Consider the following 20,640-nt stretch of genomic DNA (forward strand, 5'->3'; position numbering starts at 1 on the left):
GGTGGGATTGAGATTTTTGGAAGGAAAATGGAACTTTTAAATGGGAGTATTTTGGTCAAAAATACAGCTTCCCGATAAAGTTAAAAACAACGTTTTCGGAAAGCTCCAAAATGGAGCTTCTCCCCAAAAGCTGTTTTCAATTTCTCGCAAAAGCTGAAACAGCTTTTCCAAAATTTTACCAAACACCATTTTTTACTTAAAAGTATTTTTGGAGGGTCAGAAAGTACTTTTTGGCCATCCAAAAGCTCCTCCAAACATAGCCTAAATTGGATAAGGTTTGGATGGAGCGAAAAACGAAGTAAATGGAGGCGTTTACTTCAGCCCGCTAATAAACAAAAATCATACGGACAGATATCAGACAAGAAAATATAAGCCATGCTTTCTATTTTACAATATTTTTTTAGTATTCATCTTAAAAAAATTTAAAAATTAGAAACTCCTAAACCGTCACTCTCATAAGCCGTCCTTTTTTCTTCATCAGCTTTAGAATATATTTTTACTGGTGCACACCAGCTAATTTATTTCAAGTGAAATAAATAAATAGGTTTATAGTTTTATATATATATATATATATATATATATTGCTAAGACGGTTGGATTATATCTGATAAGTACGGATGCATTCAATAAAATCAAAAAATAAAATATTTTAGAGTGCCAGGAGCAACTCCTCATTTTTATTCCACAGGGTATCATCGGAGTGACTGGCTACATAAATAGCAACTCAGTCTGCAACTTTATTAGTTTCATGATAGACATGCGTGATCTAGAAGGCTTCCTACCTCTACCTGTCAGTTATATATAATATATAATTAGGTGATATGTACTTAATAAATTAATTGTTGGGAACTTAATATATATCTAGGTGGTCACATGAAAACTGCGTGATGGATCTAAGACGCGTGCTGGGTGACCGAACGGCAAGTATTATTTGGTTTATTACGATTACCAAGCCATTCATCCCTCCACCGACCCTACGGCCCTGCTCTAATTAATCCCATCATTCTGTGACAGCTCAGTCTCCCTCTACGTTACTTAAGGAGTCCCGGCTGGAGAACACTTGCTCCCTACTAAATTATATATCTCCTCCTCTCCGTTCCCCTCACTCTGCACGGCGCTCTAAGAATGCGTCCATAGATCTCCCCCTCGTCTCCCATTCTCTCCCTTTTCCCCTTTATCTCTTCTACTTCCCCAATTACCCATTCTCGAAGCATCTTTCTTTTTTGGAGGCAAGAAGCGAAGGGAAAGGGTGGGGGAGGGCTGAGAATGGGAAACACCAGTCTCTTGGCTTCTTTCGTCTGCTTCTGTCTTCTCCTCTCTTCCCTCGTCCAAGGCGAGGACCCCTACCGCTTCTTGACCTGGAACGTCACCTACGGCGATATCTGGCCTCTCGGCGTCAAACAACAGGTCCTCCTTCTCCCCTCTCTCTTCTTCTCATTTCTCAGTGTTTTCTTTGAAATGGGATAATTTTTTGTGAAAAAAAAAGTTGTTCTTTGGCGGTGGATTGCAGGGGATTTTGATCAATGGCCAGTTCCCGGGGCCTCAAATCGAGGCGGTCACCAACGACAATCTCATCATCAACGTCTTCAATAGCTTACCTGAGCCGTTCCTCCTCTCCTGGTCAATACGCTCTCTCTTCTTTTCTTTTTATTTTTCTTGTGAAATTAAAGTTTCTTTCGTAAATGTTAAGCTTCCATTCATGGAGGTCGTTCGGCGAGATCGAGAATTCACGATTCTTATTTTCTTGTCGAAGAAAGGCGGGATGCGATGTAAACAAAAAGTTAATAAACAATTGGAAAAGAGCTAAAGAGGGCGGCAGTAGGAATCGGATCCGTCTCAGTGTGGATCCTCGGATTCGTCTTCGATTTGATCGAACCGAGTCTGGACTTTTGATTATATATATATATATATATATATTATAATTATGATCGGAGTGTCATCCAAGCGGCCCTTATACGCGGTTGTGTCAGGCGCCGACTTGCAGTAAAGTCGGTCAGTGGTCTGTTGACTCTGATCCGGGATCCGTGACAGGCTGTGATTCCGGGGACGGCGGGGATGGGTGGGCTTGGGCCTTTGAAGGGCCGCTGTTGGACGCTAGAGGCCTGCTGAAAGCATTGATGGCAAAGCGGCCTCAACCGGAGATGTTAAACTTGGGCTATGGGCTTCTATAATTTGAGTTGAGCTGTCTTCTAATTGAATAGATCAAGAGTTATCTGATAATTTGCAAATTTCACAAATCATGCACGAGTTTTTCAAGATGAACTCACAGATTCCAAATTGATGGTTCTATTTAGAGATGTCAGCGTTGTGTTATTGGCTGTTGTTTGTACATTGTTAATTATAGTTATATAAATATATCCATAACCATTAAATGTTCTTTAATTCTAAATCTGTCTTTTTTTTGTATGGTTTGGAGTGGGGATGAACATTCCCAGGCACTGTACTAGTATGGATGTTCTTTAGAGCATCAATTTTTTTGAAGAGAATCTAAATGTGGACTAGGTGGCAATTATGTTCAATTGTCAATGTTACAAGAATAGTGAAGAAAAGGTGTCAATAAAGGAAGCAGAAGAAGAACATATAACAGTTTGTAATCACCTCGATAAGATTGATTAGCATCACTTAATGGAACATAGTGTTGAATCAGGAGGTTTTATATGTATTTGATGAAATATAAAATGCAGTAACATGCGGACAGTTCTCGTTTCATTTGAATAGTTTTGCTGCATGTTGTTATCTTTTTACTGCATTGCTGATGTTGTAGAAGAATTCTGATGTGTGGAGTCTTAAATATTTGCACAGGAATGGGGTGCTGCAGAGGAGGAATTCTTGGCAAGATGGGGTCTATGGCACCAACTGTCCCATCCCACCTGGACAGAACTTCACCTATGTGCTGCAAGTGAAGGACCAGATTGGAAGCTACTTCTACTTCCCGTCTCTCGCATTCCACAAGGCTGCTGGTGGATTTGGTGGCTTCAGGATCCTGAGTCGTCCAATGATTCCTGTGCCCTTCCCTCCTCCTGCTGCAGATTATACTTTGTTGCTTGGGGACTGGTACAAGGCCAACCACACTGTAAGCCACCATAACTGCAATAATTGCTCATGTTTAGACCCAGCAAGACAAAATTATTCTGAAGGCATCAACCATTCTTTTTTTCCCCCTACTTTTGCCATATGCATTGTTCTGTGTTTCTGTTAAGTATTTGATCACTGTCTTTGCGCATATACTGCTTTGATTTCTTCAGTCTAGAATGTGCTAGCGAGTTGTTATTGTTGTACCTTAATTGCCTAGTTCTATTTATTTATCATTATTTGTTCTCATAATTTTTCTTTTTAAATTTTCCCCTTTGTAGGACCTGAAGTACATATTAGACAGTGGTAAGGATCTTGCTTTTCCTGATGGGGTTCTAATCAATGGCCGCGGATGGAATGGGAACACTTTTACTGTTGACCAAGGTAGCCCTCCTCTTCTTTTGTTAAAACGATAACTACTGCTATTTTGCATAAAATTAAATGTGGATATTGTCTATCTGTTCTTCCATTTTTCTATGTTCTTTTCTCACTACACTATGATGTACGTTATAAGAGTTACAATTGGTAAATTTGATATCACAATGATGGATTCATATATTTTTTACTTTTATAGGTAAAACATACCGGTTTCGGATATCTAATGTGGGGTTGGCGACATCTCTAAACATAAGATTTCAAGGGCACATGATGCAGCTGGTTGAGGTCGAAGGGTCTCACACCCTTCAAAACACCTATTCTTCATTGGATGTGCATCTGGGCCAGTCATACTCAGTCTTAGTCACAGCTGATCAGCCACCGAGTGACTATTACATTGTGGTTTCGACCCGATTTACCAGCACAGTGCTCACCACCACTTCCGTCCTCCATTATAGTAATTCATTCAGAAAACCTGTGGATCCACCTCCTGGAGGGCCTACCACTGAGATTGATTTGTCTGTCAACCAGGCCAGATCCATCCGGTATTATCCTGATCTTTCACTTCAAAAATGTTTAACTATCATGCATCTATTCCTCATATTTTCTATCATCTTTCTTTACCCCTTAATTTGCATCCATGATATACTAGTGCACTTGAGCCATATAAGCTTCTCCTGTGGTCTCCATCATTTATTATTTCTTTGCATAATTAGAACTATTCTGATTTAGACACTTCGTTTCTAGTTCAGCTTAGAATACATGCAACTTGGTTTTTCTGGATCCCCCCACCCCCCCCCCCCCCCCCCCCCCCCCAACCACCACAAAAAAAAAAAACTTTACAAGGACTGATTAAATTTTATGTTCATAACCATGCAAATTTTTACCTAGACTGTCATGGTTATGTTTAGCATGTATAGATGGGAGCTAAAGCTAACATCTTTAACAATATGGATAGATCTTTCGATGTACCTTGCTCTAATTCTATTGATTTATTAAATTTCTTATTTAACCTTGTAGATATTCAAATTAACACATGGACCACTGATCTTTTGCTATCTAAAAACCAGATGGAATCTCACAGCTAGTGGGCCAAGACCTAACCCTCAAGGTTCCTATCACTATGGGCTTGTCAACACCACCCGAACCATCAGGCTTGCAAACTCTGCACCAATCATCAATGGCAAGCAGAGATATGCAGTCAACAGTGTCTCCTTCATTCCAGCTGATACTCCCTTGAAACTTGCTGACTTCTACAAGATTCCTGGGGTGTTTTCACTTGGAAGCATTCCTGATAACCCGACATTTGGAGGTGGTTATCTCCAGACCTCTGTCATGGCAGCTGATTTCCGTGGTTATGTTGAGATTGTCTTTGAGAACTATGAAGACACCCTTCAATCATGGCACATTGATGGATATTCCTTCTGGGTTGTTGGGTAATAATATTGAAGCCAAAGCAATTTTTCCAAGAAACTAGAGTTTATATTTTTCATTCTTAATTAACATAACCAAGAGTTATTTGGAAATGTGCAGAATGGATGGAGGTCAATGGACAGCAGCTGGCCGGGAGTCTTACAATTTGAGAGACGCTGTTAATCGTTGCACTGTTCAGGTAATTATTACAAATATTGACAATCATTTTTCCTCACCCTTTAACACATTGGTGAATCATGATCTTAGAGTTTTAAGGCTTATTAATGCCAAATATATATTTTGTTATGGTCTAGAGTAGTTGCTTGTGACCTAGTTTACTGCCAGGCACCTTTTCATTATTTTTTTTTGAAAAATATTTTTTAGCTAGCCAGCTTTACTGCAAGCACTTCTACCAAATTAAATCACATCAGTATGAGAAAAAAAGGGAAAGTCATGGCTGATCCTTCTGCCTTCGAGCACTTCATCTTTATCTATGAGCCTATTGATACTGCATGTCCACGAACACATCCACATGAAAACTCTAAATAGTAAATAGAAGAAAACAATCTGATGTTATTCTATTATATTCCCGGAAACTTCAGATGTCGCTGTAATGTCTAGGCATACTCCTGTAAACCAACATTAACTGGAAATATGTTGAGATTCAGCTGACTTATTCAGCCTGAGAAACATAGCCACAATGACTTTGTTGCATCTGTTAACTTTGGCTTATCTATCTAACACAATCTATTAAACTTATTTCAGGTGTACCCCAAAGGATGGACTGCTGTCTATATGGCTCTGGACAATGTAGGCATGTGGAATGTAAGGTCTGAAAACTGGGCTCGACAATACTTGGGGCAGCAATTCTATATCCGTGTGTACTCTCCAGCAAATTCATGGAGGGATGAGTACCCAATCCCCAGGAATGCGCTTCTTTGTGGCCAGGCTGCTGGCCGTCGAACAAGACCACTCTGATCCAGAGCATGCCCAGATCTTGTCACGAAGGGGCCACGGAATCTTAACTTGAGATCAGATGGCCAGTTAGGGAGATATTTATATTTTATTCAAATCAATATTCAAATTTAAACTTGTTCTTTACTCTGTTTGTTCTTTAGCTGTTGTAACCATTGTTCGTAGCATAATGAGGTTGTTCTGTACTTGTTTTTTTGCTTCCATCTGTTATTTTCTTGCAATGTATCAATTATTATTACTATTAGCAAGATCTATTAGGCTTGGCTAGCTTGATCAGAATTAGTTGCTGGTATATGATTTCTTCATCATTCAGAAAATGGAAAGCAGCGTGCGAGTTCAGATTACATTGACTATTGCTCAATCTAATCTGATCTGATCTGATCAATCTAGACTATTAGATTGAGTCAGAAATTAGTTTCCACAAGATGGTCAATGAGTTTAGATGTTAGGGCGTGATTTCATGAGCTTCAAATTTAAATAAAGTGGCCAATTAGATTAGACTAGTGGTTGTTTGGGCTTCGGGGTGTGTTTTACGCTTTGTTCAAGTTGTATTGGGCTTGATTTGGGTTATGTGTGTTTTGGTTGTGTCGGGTTCTATTGGATAGGCTTGTCAGAGTCTCACAGATTGTTATTAGGCTTGGGTTTCTCGCTTCCCTTTTTCCTCTTATTATCTTTTCTTGTTTTCCTTTCTTTTCTTGTTTTCTCTTCTCCTAGCTGTAGCTTGTATTCCATTTTATTTATCAATGAAATATTATGGTGGGTTTGCGCCATTTTATACAAAAAAGAAACACAATTATTGAATGTCAAGTTTGAAATAAAAAAAATGCAAGCTGCACTTTTTGATAAATTTGATTAACTCATTTATGAGGAAAGGGAAGTTGTCTCTAAATCAAGTTTATACTTCAAAGACTATGGAAATTTAAGTATCATCCAGCATTCTGTTTTGTTCAATTTTTTTTTTTATCAACCAATACATAAAACATAAAGATTAGCAATAATTTGACTGCCCACTTTTGGGGTAGCAAACAAACTGAGCTGCTCAGGCTTGGTTTTCTAGTTACTCATTTGAGCTCGGCTTAGCTAAAAAATGAATCAGCTCAAACATCTTTTAGAGCTCAGCTCCTTAAACAAGTCGAGCCTAAGCATTGGTTCATTTCAAAAACAATGGAAAAGCTCATTTCAAAAACAATGGAAAAGCTCAGCAAATAGCTTATTCGAGCTGTGTTTGAAGCTTGGCTTGAGCTCAAGTAATTGTTCTAATATACTGAACTGCACCGAGCAGCCTGATACTTGGCTCGGCTCCACAACCACCAACTGATTTTCTATTATTCATATGAGGCCTAGCTAACGAGAAATTGATGTATTATTCCTTGCAGATGGTACGTTATACATATGCCCACTATCTAATGAGATTAGTATACTTGGAGGTTGAATTTGCCACACGCTTAGTTTAGTTGCACTGCTGAATTTGTCTATAGTTTACAAAATGAGCGAATAAAGATGGCCATGCGAACACAGGACCTGCCTCATGACGTGTGTATTTCTTCTAAAAGATTCCATCTCGATGTGGTATTGTTAATAAAACTAAAGTATAGTTACTTGAGGCCCAATATACATAGTTGCTGAGGATAAGATCGAGTCGGCGGAGGCTGAAGCCTCGGCCGCACGGACCCAGGCGATGATCTCAGACAGTCGTCTGTCCACGGCCAGGGAGGCCTTCCTTGTTGCTGAGCAGAAGGTTGCGGAGCTTTCTGAGAGGCTTGCTCAAGCCGAGCAGGAGACCGCTGAAGCCAAAGAGTTGGCTGCCAAGGTCGAGGAGAAGGCCGCCGAGCCAGGGAGCTTGTCATCTTGGCCAAGGAGAAGGCCGCCAAAGCAGTCAAGGAGTATCTCTCCTCAGATTGGTTCAAAGATGAGTCTGCCGAGAATACGACCGATGCATTAGCAAAGGGCTTTAAAGAGTGCCGAGCCCAGGCTCATCGACTCTTTCCAGGAATGGGCTTCACGGGCCTTCAACTTGACCTCGGCGGCGACGATGACGAAGATGGCGAGACGACAACGGCGAAGAATGAAGTCTTTGTTTCTTTTTGCTCGGATTGACCGAGCTCAATGTACTTTGCTTTTTGCTATATTTTTTTCGAGGTTGATATACAAACTTAAAAGTAATGAAAGTAGAAATTTTTTCAAGTACCTGTCTTCTATTCATTTTTGCATAATTTATTTTCTTCGTCTAAGTTCGGTTCACCGTACCCGTCCTTTTGATGTCTTTTCTTAGCTTAATTCTAACTAAAGGATCGGCAAGAATTTTTAGCCAATCTTGGGCTCCTCGATGATTTTCTGATAATTTCGACTGGAGGATCGGTGAGGATTTCCAGCTAGTCTTAGGCTCCTCGGTTGATTTTTTGATAATTCGATCAAAAGATCAGTGAGGATTTCCAAGCAATCTTAGGCTCCTCGATTGATTTTCTGATAATTCCGATCAGATGATCGGCGACAATTTCTAGCCAAACTTGGGCTCCTCAATTGATTTTCTGATAATTCTGATTAGAGGATCGACGAGGATTTCCAGCCAATCTTAGACTGCTCGGTTGATTTTTTGGAGTTTGTCTCCAGATTTACTTCTAATTTCGAGTGGGCTGGGCTTAAGGAGGTCCCGGTCGGGTTCGAAGTGTCTCCACATGAGAATAGTTGATTTTGTTACCAAACTATCATTGACCTCAGAGGTCTTAGGTCGGGGTCGAGGCATTTTTAAGTATCCTTTATTTTGTCTGAGTCGAATATGCTTGTCATAATTGTCCAATCTGAAAGATAGAAATATAATAAGGTCTTTATTAAAAATAAGCTCAGTATACAATAAACCTTATTGGTAATAGATACGAAGGTTGTTGGAGTTTCAAATCTGTGAGGTTTAATTTTAGTAGATTTAATTTCCTTGCGTGAGTTTTTTTATGCATGTGTGCAATTTTTTGTGTGAGTATTTTATGCCACTAAGAACCTAATTTTAGTATAATTTAATTTTCTTGCTTGCATTTTTTATTCATGCATGAAAATTTTTGTGATTGCCGTGAAATTTTTTAAGAGTGTGTGCATACTTTTTTTAGTAGAATGTTTTTGTGCATGAGAATCACAAAAAGATTAAAAAATATTTTTTCTTTTTTATGCATGCATGGATTTCTTTTATTTGAATGCAATTAAGTTAATTTTTTTTTGTGTGCCAGTAAAAACCTAATTTTACTATGATTGAATTTCTTTGTGTGCATTTTTTCATGCATAAATGCAAATTTTTGTGCATGCGAGTCACAAAAAAGAGTTAAAAATATTTTTTCTTTTTCATGCATGCGTGGATTTCTTTTATTTGAATGCAATTTAGTTTTTTTTTTTTGTGTGCCACTAAAAACCCAATTTTACTATGATTGAATTTCTTTGTGTGTATTTTTTCATGCATAAATGCAAATTTTTGTGTTTGCGAGTGAATTTTTTTTCTGAGTGTATGCAAGAAATCTTTTTACATGGAACTTTTTTATGCGTACAAATCACAAAAAAAAAAAACTAAATTTTTCTTTTTTGGGCGTTTGATTTTAGCATAAATGAATATGTGCGCAATTTTAACATAAATGGATCGATTTTAACATAAATTTCTTTTTTGTGCATATGACTTTAACACAAATGAATGTGCATGTGATTTTAACATAAATGGATTGATTTAACATAAATTTCTTTTTTTAAATAAGTTCCAAAAATATCTTATTTTCTTACAAATTTTTGGTTTCTTTTTTAACATGACTTCCAAAAATGTATCATTTTTTCTATGAGCTTTTTTCTAATTTTTCTGAATTTTAGGGAGGGGTTGAAGCTTCTCTCCCCTTTCTATTTAATAGGTATACAGATGCTTAGCAACTACAGGCTAAGATGAGCGGTCTTGCCTCCCGCGCGTACTTCTTTGTTCCATTCTGCTCCCAAAAGAAGCCCCTTATATGTGTGCTTGTCTTTCCAATTCACGCGTTATATGTATGCTTGTGTATATATATACATATATATGTACATATGAGAGAGAGAGGGATCAACTATGCTTCATTAAATATATATATATATATTTCATTAAATGCTGAGACCCATGTATTCTGTCCCTTATTCTCATCATTTCAATATAGCACTCTCCGAACATCATATTGGATCTCAAAAATGAAAAAAAAAAGGATTTATTAATTATTGGAACTCATCTCTATGCTATTTTCCTATCCCTTTATAAATGTTCTCCCGCTCTCTCTTCGTTGCAATAGCACCATGTAAGATTGAAAAATATTGCTCCCTTCCTTTGCTGAAGCTCATCTCCTTTACAGCAGCACCATATCATTACAACAAAAAGAATTAATTAATTACTATGATGCAGTAAACACAAAACAGGGTAAAACAAATACAAACCTCCATGGAATAAACAGAGACTGATCGAAGATAAACAAAAACCTACGTGGGTGCTTTCTACTTTTCTGTGCTTCCCGATAGAATTAAATCGAAACAACTAAAGAATAAGCACTAAATCTTTTAGGAGAAACACAAACAACTCAGAATAAACATCTAGTCTGCCATGATAAACAAAAACACCACAGAAATAAATAGAAACTGAACCCTTCATTAGATTAGACCACACTAGGCTAGACCATACTCATGATAAACAGCAAGGATTGCCATTAACAGTAAAACAGAAAGCTGAACGTGCCGAGATTCATGCCGATCAGAAGGTTGTAGAGGCGACTAGAGTTGCCTCTAGATTTGATTGTATAGAGCATAGCCTATCCCTTTATATATATATATATATATATATATATATATATATATATATATATATATAAAATAAACTAAGCACACCTTCTTGTCATCATAGGCAGCTAGATCTCTAAGATAATTCAAGCTACATTATATTAAAAAAATCAAAAAAATCATCTCTTTTTTTTGATGAAAATCTGACCAAGGGGCAGATTCCCGTAGCCACCCTCTTCCTTCCTCTTCCTTGGCTACAAAGAGAGGCTCTGTTCTCTCTTTCTCTCTCTTTCCATCATTTCTCTCTCTATATGGCTTCCTCTCTCTAGGTTGTTTGGACCCAGTAGAGGGCCCTTCTCCATGTTTTGGATCAACTATGCAGAAAAGGGCCCTGGACCATGACTGTTAGGAAGCATATATACCAACCCCACCCTGGCTTTTGCCACACTATTAGATTTGGTCACCATCGATCTCTATTGAACCACTTGTATCCTAATTCGAGCATAATTCGATGAAATCATCTTGATTAGACTAATTGGAATGTCGAGCATTCCTACTTGATTAGCCTTATGAGGGTGTTTGCACTTAGGCTTTTTATTCTTCAATTAACCATGATTAAATTGTAATAATAATGCAATTTTGGATATTAGGTTCTGAAAGAAGATCTTAAGATAAGTTGGATTGTCTGCTTGTTGATCGTGCAAAGTAATAATATGTCTTTTCCATTTCCTTTTTTATTAATATAATATTATTTTTTAACAAATAAATTGTTAATTAATTAATATGTGATTTATGAATTTATGAGATGATGTTTTGAATGAAAAATAGACATGTAACTTAGAGTAATATTTTCCAAACTATTGTTATATTATTTATTGATCGTACATTGTTTATGCGTATTTTGATTTAATTATGATATATGTTATTTTGTAAAAAAAAACTGACATATATCAGATTTGAACTCTGAGCCTGACTATGCTCTAGACCCTGTCAATTGAGAATTATGCATTGACATTTTGATATTATTGAGCTCATTGATTCTGCTTCGGATCCTCCAACAGAGTATAAATGTGTATTCTGGCCTACTCCGTAGGATATAAATATGATTTTATTTTTGGCCTAGACATAGAGTATAAATGTGACCATAGTTAAAAGCTATTGAGTTGAATGTGATTTATTTCAAATCGAAACTATAATTATGTATATGAATATTTGAAAGATATTGGTTTTACTGAATTTATGCTTGAAATGAAATTGATTATATTTTTATACTGATTCATTGTAATTTGTATTAATAATTTATGTTATTATATGAATTATCTAGTTAAGGTATATTCATTACTTATTGAGCTATCGAGCTCATTATCTCTTCTTTTCTTCACATATGTAAATACTTAGTTCTGGGTGCCATCCTACTATGGGAGTGAGAATAGAAGCTAGATTTGACAATATCTACATAGTACAGATTTAGTGTTATTATAATCCTTTTATCAGATTATTATTTGAGGTTTCATTAATGTAAGACTTTTTATTATTTGTTAGTTCGATTTGGTAGTTAATTAAATTATGGTTTATAGTTATTTAAATTTATTCCACTTTTTATTTATGATATCATGATGAAATGCTTTACATATTGGTGGAGAGAGTTCTCTATGAGTATATGGCAATTGCCGCAACCCACGACTCGCGAACTCGGGTCGGAGGCGTGACAATTATTATATGTGAGGATTTGTACGGGCATGTATTTAGTCCCATATTGGATATTCGTTGGATAAATCTTGGGTACTTATACAAGATCAAAAAACCTAATAATACTTTCCTGTTAGCCTTTTTGGGTGAGGTTCTGGGTTATTACAAATGGTATCATAGCGGATCCGATCCATGATTTATGTGGACTAGAGGATATTGCATCACAGGTATATTTGAGTTGATCATGAGCTGATAGTAATATTTGTGATTGAATTTGAATGGATTTGGATCCTTAGCATGGTAAGGACACTGGGGCTTAAATGGGAGGAGTATGTGAGGACTTGTGCGGGCGTGTGTTTGTCCTACATCGGTTATTTGCTAGGTAGATCTTGGGTACTATACAAGATTAAAAAAAATAAATAATATACTTTCCAACTAGTCTTTTTAAATGAAGCCTTGGGTTCACTACAGGAAAAAGTAGCTATTCCGGCGCTTTGTTGGACCTTTAGCGACGCTTTTTAGCATTGGCTAAAGTACCACCGACGCAACGCCAAACGTCGCCAAAGCGTCGGAGATACCAGAGTGGAAATAGTTTTTGCCGACGCAGGGAGAAAGCGTCGGCAAAAATCAGGATTTACCGACGCTTATCTAGCGTCGGCAAAAACAGACATTTGCGTCGGCAATAACCCGACAGTATGAAATTCTCACGGTTTACGTCCGGGTTTTCGCCGACGCTTTTTAGCGTCGTCACTTGTCGACGCTTTTAAGCGTCGGTATATCCTTATGACGGTGCTGTGCCATGGGGTCTTTTACCGACGCTTAAAAGCGTCGGGAATTGTTTTTTTAAAAAAAAATAAAAACCCCAATTCATATTATAAAACGCACATTACAAAACAGTTATTATAACAATATGAACCTGTATTGCATTGATACATTAATACAAACACTCAGATCATTCGAAATGTGAATATTGTCATATCTGATTAAAAATTTGCTTACAAAGTTTCAAATTACAATATACTCTGAAAAATAAAAAACATATACATATCAAACTCATAAAAGATAATCTAGAATGCATCAGGGACGGAATTCAGCTCCATCATCATCTCTACAAGTGTTTGAAGTATCAGGAATCTACAAAAAAAAAGAGAAACCTTAAAAGTTAGGAATAATGTGATACATTAACTCATATATAATAATTGATAATATGTAAAGTATTCAAATATATATAGTTATTTACATGAGAAGGAAGAAATCGTTGTAACATTGATGAAATATTCGTAAGCTGAGCTTGCAAATTTGCTTGGTTTTGCTTCAGCTCTTCAATAGTTGCTTGAAGATGACGAACTTCTGCAGTGTTACTAGATTCTCTGGCATTTCTTGTATATGTGCCCACTGAAGATAACTGAGTGGGGGTAACTTCAACGCCATAACCCCTCACTCGCCCATAACGCTCTGGGCCCATCAATTCAGCGAGCACTTGAGCTTCAATATGATTGGTCGCGTTGGATGATGATGACCCCCCGATGCGCTCTGAAATAAGATTTGTTGCCCTATCCTATATCTCTCAAAAAAAAAATTCAGATTAATATATGCCAATAATAGAACCAAAAAAAAATACGAAACAAGTCAAAGATGAATACATACAACTATATCTCTTGATTCCTTCCGGACAAAGCTGCCATCTCGGTGGGTGTGAGTCATCTTATAAAACTCCACCTTACCAGGCTCCCTCCCATTATCATCCATCTACAACAAAAAGTATATTTCAAGTGTATACATGCTATATGATAGAATAATTTAAGATAAATTTAAAGAGTTTCAAAAAAGCTTACGAATTCAGCTCTACGCCTCGCATAACTCATGGAGCCTGAAGTGTGAGGAACAATCTGTGATGCTCGAGCAGCTCTACCAATATTGGAATATGTCTTCCCCGAAAAACAATAAACAATGTAATTTATACAATGTATAAATTTCTAATCTATAATAATAGTAAATACAATCTAAGGTATTGAAAAAATATACACAACCTGAGCTCTCTCGAAAAACCAGTAGTGGACAAGCTCCCTCCACTGATGAGAGATTACATCTGGAGGACAAACACGGGCCACCTCCTCTTCAGTCATGCCCTCGTGTTTCCAATCCGCCTTTAGCTTCGCCTTATATTCTTTCCATTTGCGGTTGACGGACTTCAGCACCCGATCAAAACTATTTGCAGGAAGGACAAACTTTGTCTACATCAAAGTCAAAAAAGTTATATCAATGTTAAATCAAAAAATAATTGAAGATAGTAAACAAATTCAATTCTTTACCTCAACAACTCTAAGAAGCTCAACCTTATACGAAGGAAGCATTTCGTTCCATTTCGTATAGTTGAGTGGACACAATTGTCCCTTCCGCGCAACCGATCCTAAAAAAGTGGATAAAATGCTTGCAGTATTCTTGATGGGCTGCCCTAGTTCGTTGCAATGGACGACAATCTTCTCATCCTCAGGTAGGCTCCATACGTCCCATGCTCGAGTGGGCCCTCGTGTTCTCCTCACTCTCCCCAGTCCATCTATAAAATAAGAAGTCCATTAAAGGCAAATGATTTAAAATAATTAGAACGAATGAACATCTAGCCATTAAAAGCAAATGATTTAAAGCAAAATAGTTAGAACTGGAATGAACTCATAAGTCAAGGAGCAATTGATTAGAGCGAATGAAACATCCTTGACTTATAATTATAGCATTCAAAAAATCAACAAGCAAGAATAAAAATATGAACATATTCCTTTGAGCTTAAACTTACTTTTCTTGAAAATATAATCAGTGCCAGCAAACCACATCCCAATTCTCTTTAGTTCATAATCAGTGGCAGGTTTGCTCTTTAGTTCATAAACATTGATTAACTAACACCTATAACATATGAGTTTAATTTTAGAGAAAGACTAGAACTCGTAAAAATAATTAATAATATGAGTTTAATTATGATGGACACTTTTTTCTCAAACAAATTATCAAATCATTTTGTCATTCATATTAACAAGATGAAACAACCAGTCTTGGTTGTCAATTATGACTAAAGAAATTATACTATCTTCTTTCTCACTTTTCTCTTGTTTCTGACATGTTTGACAGAACTTCTAAATATATCTCCAAGCTCGCCAGACTATTCTATCTTCAATGGCACTACTAAAGGTTAAGCTTTATAAAACTTATGCTCTCTTACAGCTTACAGTAGTTTCAGAGTAATTTCCTAATTCTTTATCCATATATCTAGCCTCCTTTTGCAGAAATTAACATAAATAATAAATTAAAGTGCAAACTAGCAAATTTTGGCCATATAGATGATAGAAATCATTCACACTAGGGCATTCAAATAACAAGCAAGTAGCTATTACTAGAGTTCCGCTCTGATTAGGCTCGGTCCCTCTTTTTTTTTTTTTTAATTTATGCAGCGGATGAATCATACACGTCTAATGTGAATACATCCAAAAAAGTCAAAATACTTCCAATATCCAAAATCATCAAATATGCCATATGTAATATACTTTTTTAAAGGCAAATGATTTAAAGGCAAAGGATTTTAAATCAAATTACCCAGGACATCCACGTCATCCGTGTCTGGACAATCTGCAGGTGGCGCGTGCTCAGACTGGGACACGGACTGAGTATGGGGCTCATCGGGCTGCTGGGAACAATCAGAAGTAGATCCCACGGATGTGTGCTGAAACTCAATATCTCTGAAACGTCTTCCTCGTGGCATGTTGTAATCTAGTATGCACAAAAAAGAATATTTTAATAATATTTTAATAGTGATTACGCTTCAAGTTGTTCCAACTTCAAGGGACATGTGGAAGCAAATAATGACATTAACATGATTGTCTAGTTTCAGCTTTGGTTTCAGATGCAAAGCCGGTACTTACAGTGATTAATAGTACCTAAATGGGAGATGATTCAGTGACAACTAGTCTAAGCCAAAAACATGCTCTTTTTTTATGATAAACAAAACTCAATCGATCCCTACTTGCCTATAGTGTAATAAAAGAAAAAATATCATAATCAATTTGTTGCCCAGTAGATACAACCCAAGAGGGGGGGTGAATTGGGTCTTTTAAAACTTTTATGCTACTTCTAAAACTTTATGATTAACTATGCTAAGTTGTATAGATGCACAGTGAAAGTTAAACTTAGCAAGGGTTTGATGTATAGACTTCGACTTGATTAAATATGCTTGCAACTAAAGGATGTGCGGATAAGAATTAAGCAAGCAATTTATCTAAGTAAGTAAGTGTGTTAGTTAGACAATAACTAGAGGCATTACAAACACAAAGGACATATAGTGGTTCGGTGCACCCCAGCACCTACATCCACTCCCCAAGACCTCTTGAGAATTTTACTATAATCCTACCGATTACAGTCGGTTGTTTTACAAGCTCACAACCCAACTTGTTGTTTTACGAGATCACAACGAACTCGGTCGGTTTTCACAGGCTCACCGACTCGAACCAACCGATTGTTTTCACGGGCTCACAATCCAACCCGGTTGGTTTTCCCAAAGGCTCACCAACCACAACCTTAATCCCGTTGGTTTTTCCTTTGGCTCACCAACAAACCTTACACCGTTGGTTTTCCCTTTGGCTCACCAACAAACCTTTAACCCCTTGATTCAATCCCTTGATTGAATCAAGTTACAAGATATTAAAACAAAGAATAAAAACAAATCAAAGCTTCTTAAACAAGCAGATATGACAGTATAAACAAATAGAGTAAAGAGAAGCCCTCAAACGAGTTTTGAAGATGGAGGAGCTCGGCTTCTTCTTTACTTGATCCTCCTCTGATTTGGCATGAAGTAGAGGATCCCCGAGGCAGCACACGGATGGAGAGGAAGCTTTCGGATTCACTTGGATGCTCTTCTTCTCTCTATTTCGTTTTGGATGGTCCTTTTGTGCTTGTGGGAGATTTCCTTTGTAATCTCTTTGAGATCTCTTTCCTAGATGATCTCTCCCACTTCCATGATTTCTCCCCTAGCTCTCTTCTTGTTTTTATAGCTTTAGATGGCGTGGAAACAAGAATATAGCCGTTAGAGACAAAAATAGAGCCGTTGGACACAGTCTGCACTTCCTGACAATATTACCGTTAGGATCGGAGTCAACTCGCGCGATCAGGAGTCGACTCGCCTGTTGCAGGAGTCGGCTCGTGCTTTACTGGAGACGACTCGGCCACTGTTCCAAATTTGAATTAAAGTGCATGCCTTGACTGGGAGTCGACTCGGCTTAACCTGGAGTCGACTCGCCAACTTTTGGAGCTGACCTGGCAATTTCGGAGTCGGCTCATCCACTGAAGTCCGTGGATCCAATTTTGAATTTTGTCCTCTCGAGTCGACTCGACTGTCCTGGGAGTCGACTCGAATCTCAGAGCCCGAACTCCCGATCCTCTGTCTTTTGGCTCGTCCAGTCTTGGAGTCGACTCGAACTTCCTTGGAGTCGACTCGGCTCTCAGTTTGCGAAACACAGCCTTCTGCCATCTTGGTGTAGCGTTGCCTTGGAGTCGACTCGAGCTGTCTGGGAGTCGACTCGAATCTCAGAGGCAGTAACTTGGTTTTCTGTCTGTTGATGGTCGCGGAGTCTCGGAGTCGACTCGTGCAATGCGGGAGTCGACTCGAATCTCAGAGTCCCAAAAATGCTCTCTGACTTTTTCCTTGTGTTCCGTTGAGAGTCGACTCTTGCTTTCTTTGGAGTCGACCTACCAACCATCGGAGTCGACTCGCGTTCCACTGGAGTCGACTCGAATCTCAGACCCGAAAACTGCTCTCTGACTTTTCTGCCTGTGACTCCTAGGAGTCGACTCATACTTCCCCGGAGTCGACTCGGTAAACATTGGAGTTGACTCGAATTCCTCAGGAGTCGACTCGAAGATTATTCTTTTGAATTTTTTTCTTTGATTTTACTCCTCCAATTTGAATCCTTTGAACTTTAAGCTTGGGCCAATAAATTGTAGCTTTCTTCCAACTTGAGAGCTTTGGAGGCCTTCTTGTGTTCTCCCAACTTGCTATGTTCCTTGCAAAATAAATATCTTTCTCCTTGCAACATAAACATTAGTATCTATACTTCAAGGTTTTGTGATCATCAAAATCAATCTATGAATCAATCTTTGGGTCATCACAATTTGATTCTCTCTGATACCTAAAGCTATAAGTGCCAAATAGGTCAAACAGTAGCATTACATCCAATACCTAGATTATCGATGTGGGACTCTTATCATCCGATTTAGACCTAGAAATCTGCTCAAGTATAGCCAAGTCTAGCTAAGCATACATACATACATAGATACATACATCTGAGACGCAACACCTAACTTGACATCTCCCTTAACTTACCATGTAAGAAAAACATTTCATTGAGTGGATGCTGCACATAAAAAGATTAGTATAAGAGGAGGCAATGTATAACAAACATCCATTATCCATGAACTGATACAGTAGTTATAATTTAGGATCTTGTCATCACAACGTTTGACAAGTTTTAGTGATATGTATGCTCCTGGTTGTGTTGCTTTTCAACTAGCTATTTATCAAGTTGAATATAAAGTCTGCATGTCCTATACAGCTTCAGACATATATATATAAATCTATATGTAAAATTTTCTAAGAAGGGAATTATATACAAACTACAAAGGCTTTATATTTAGTCTTAATCAGTTCCTGCAGCTGACGTGCGCCAAAATTTGCTTGCATTAGTACAATTTTCTCCGTGCAGGGGTTTTGTGTAAAAGGCTTCAGGTTTAGTCTAAACAACTCCCGTTATGAGTTCAAACTTCAACAACTAATATATAGGCATACAAACAACTCCAGCACAATGGAGGATCTTATGCCACCTCTTCTTTTACTATTAAAAATGTAAAAGAAGAGGGGATTTGTATCTGCATCTCCCTCAACTGGTGAAGAATTTTCCCTACAGGAATTAGGGAAAATTCCTGATACTGCCTGAAAAACAAAATGCATTCGGTGTACCAGGCTCAGACTAAACAATCAATATGCAATTAATAAATGTTAAAAGAGAGTATGAGGATGACTTACCTCAGACGACGGCCGAGTAGCTAGGGCTCGGGATGGAGGTTTGATGTCGGCGCGCAGCTAGGGCATCGACCGAGAGAGGATGAGGAGAGGGGGCCTGGCGAGCGTTAAAGACAAGAAGAAAACAAACAGGAGGAGGAGGAGGAGGAGGAAGAGAAGGAGGAGGAGGAGGCTTACCTCAGACGACGGCGAGGTCGACGGCGGCGGAGAAGCGGAATCTTCGATCGCCGATCGAGGCTAGGGATGGAGGTGAGATCAGTTTGATGTCGGCGCGCAGCTAGGGCATCGACTGAGAGAGTATGAGGAGAGGGGGCCGGGCGAGCGTTAAAAACAAGAACAAAACAAAGAATAGGAGGAGGACGAGAAGGAGGAGGAGGAGGAGGAGAAGGAGGAGGCTTACCTCAGAGAAGAAGGAGGAAGACGGCAGCAGGGAAGCCACGGATCGCGATGGAGCTGAGAAGTCGGCGCTTGCACAGTAGGGCATCGACTGATAGAAAGGGCCTCGACCGATAGAAAATGGAGGAGATGGGGCCGGTTGGGGGTTTAATGTTTTCTAACGACGCTTTTAAGCGTCGTAGTTTCTAAAACTTTGACCGACGCTTTAACGCGTCGTCGTTTATTTGGATTTACCGACGCTAGGGGAAAGCGTCGACAGAGGTTGGCGCTGAGCCAAACTTTCCCGACGCTTTCCCCTAGCGTCGGGAAAACAGAGTCGGCAAAACTCCCATTTGTTGTAGTGGTTGTTGCACAACATGACTTGATACGTACTCTCGACAATTTGTATGATAGAGAATTTGCATATCCTACATGACCCATAATTAGTAATTAAGTGAGCTATTTCTGAAACCAAACAATTGCATCACTTTTAACATAAAGGTTTACAATAATTTTTTGAATCCATATTCACGATCCTCCATTTTAGGAAGCTCATGCTAAACCAGTTCATCCAAAACTGGTGGACCTTTCTAAGATAATTATGACATGCCACAGCAAGGAAGAAAAATTAAAAACAATTAGGTAATACTCAACATGATGGATATACTAAGGTATTATAATGAAACAAAATACCTTTCGTTGACTTAAGGGTGAAAGTGGATAGAAATTTGAGGAGCCAACTAATATCTATATTGGTATCCATATCTATTAAAAAAAAAATAGATATGCATATGGATAGGCAACTATCTGATATGTATCCAAATATTCGATTTTATTTATAGCCCTGTTTAACTTTATATAGCACTTTCAAGAGAAATAAATGACGTTATTAATATGCTATTAATTTGATTTACTATCCATTTAATAGT

The 20,640-nt window shown here is 38.1% G+C and overlaps 1 protein-coding gene and 1 long non-coding RNA gene across 2 annotated transcripts; one reads left to right on the forward strand and one right to left on the reverse strand.

Moving 5' to 3' along the window:
* The first annotated feature begins 1,007 nt into the window (after positions 1-1,007).
* Positions 1,008-6,022, forward strand: LOC103719150 (protein SKU5 SIMILAR 14-like). The gene is made up of 8 exons (XM_008808258.5): positions 1,008-1,407; positions 1,511-1,620; positions 2,803-3,073; positions 3,354-3,456; positions 3,647-3,992; positions 4,518-4,883; positions 4,981-5,059; positions 5,626-6,022. The coding sequence occupies exons 1-8, from the start codon at positions 1,267-1,269 to the stop codon at positions 5,836-5,838; spliced, it is 1,629 nt and encodes a 542-aa protein (XP_008806480.4). The 5' UTR covers positions 1,008-1,266; the 3' UTR covers positions 5,839-6,022.
* Positions 6,023-13,269: 7,247 nt separating this feature from the next.
* On the reverse strand, positions 13,270-13,957 carry LOC148703661 (uncharacterized). Its single transcript, XR_015977491.2, has 3 exons — positions 13,714-13,957; positions 13,520-13,629; positions 13,270-13,413 (listed from the first exon to the last, which is right to left on the reverse strand). It is a non-coding gene; the product is annotated as an uncharacterized LOC148703661 (long non-coding RNA).
* Positions 13,958-20,640: the final 6,683 nt, after the last annotated feature.

This window comes from Phoenix dactylifera, chromosome 9 (assembly GCF_051530095.1).
Source record: "Phoenix dactylifera cultivar Ajwa chromosome 9, Ajwa_hap1_PhDact_Kaust_v1.1, whole genome shotgun sequence".
In the NCBI taxonomy this organism is placed as follows: domain Eukaryota; kingdom Viridiplantae; phylum Streptophyta; class Magnoliopsida; order Arecales; family Arecaceae; genus Phoenix; species Phoenix dactylifera.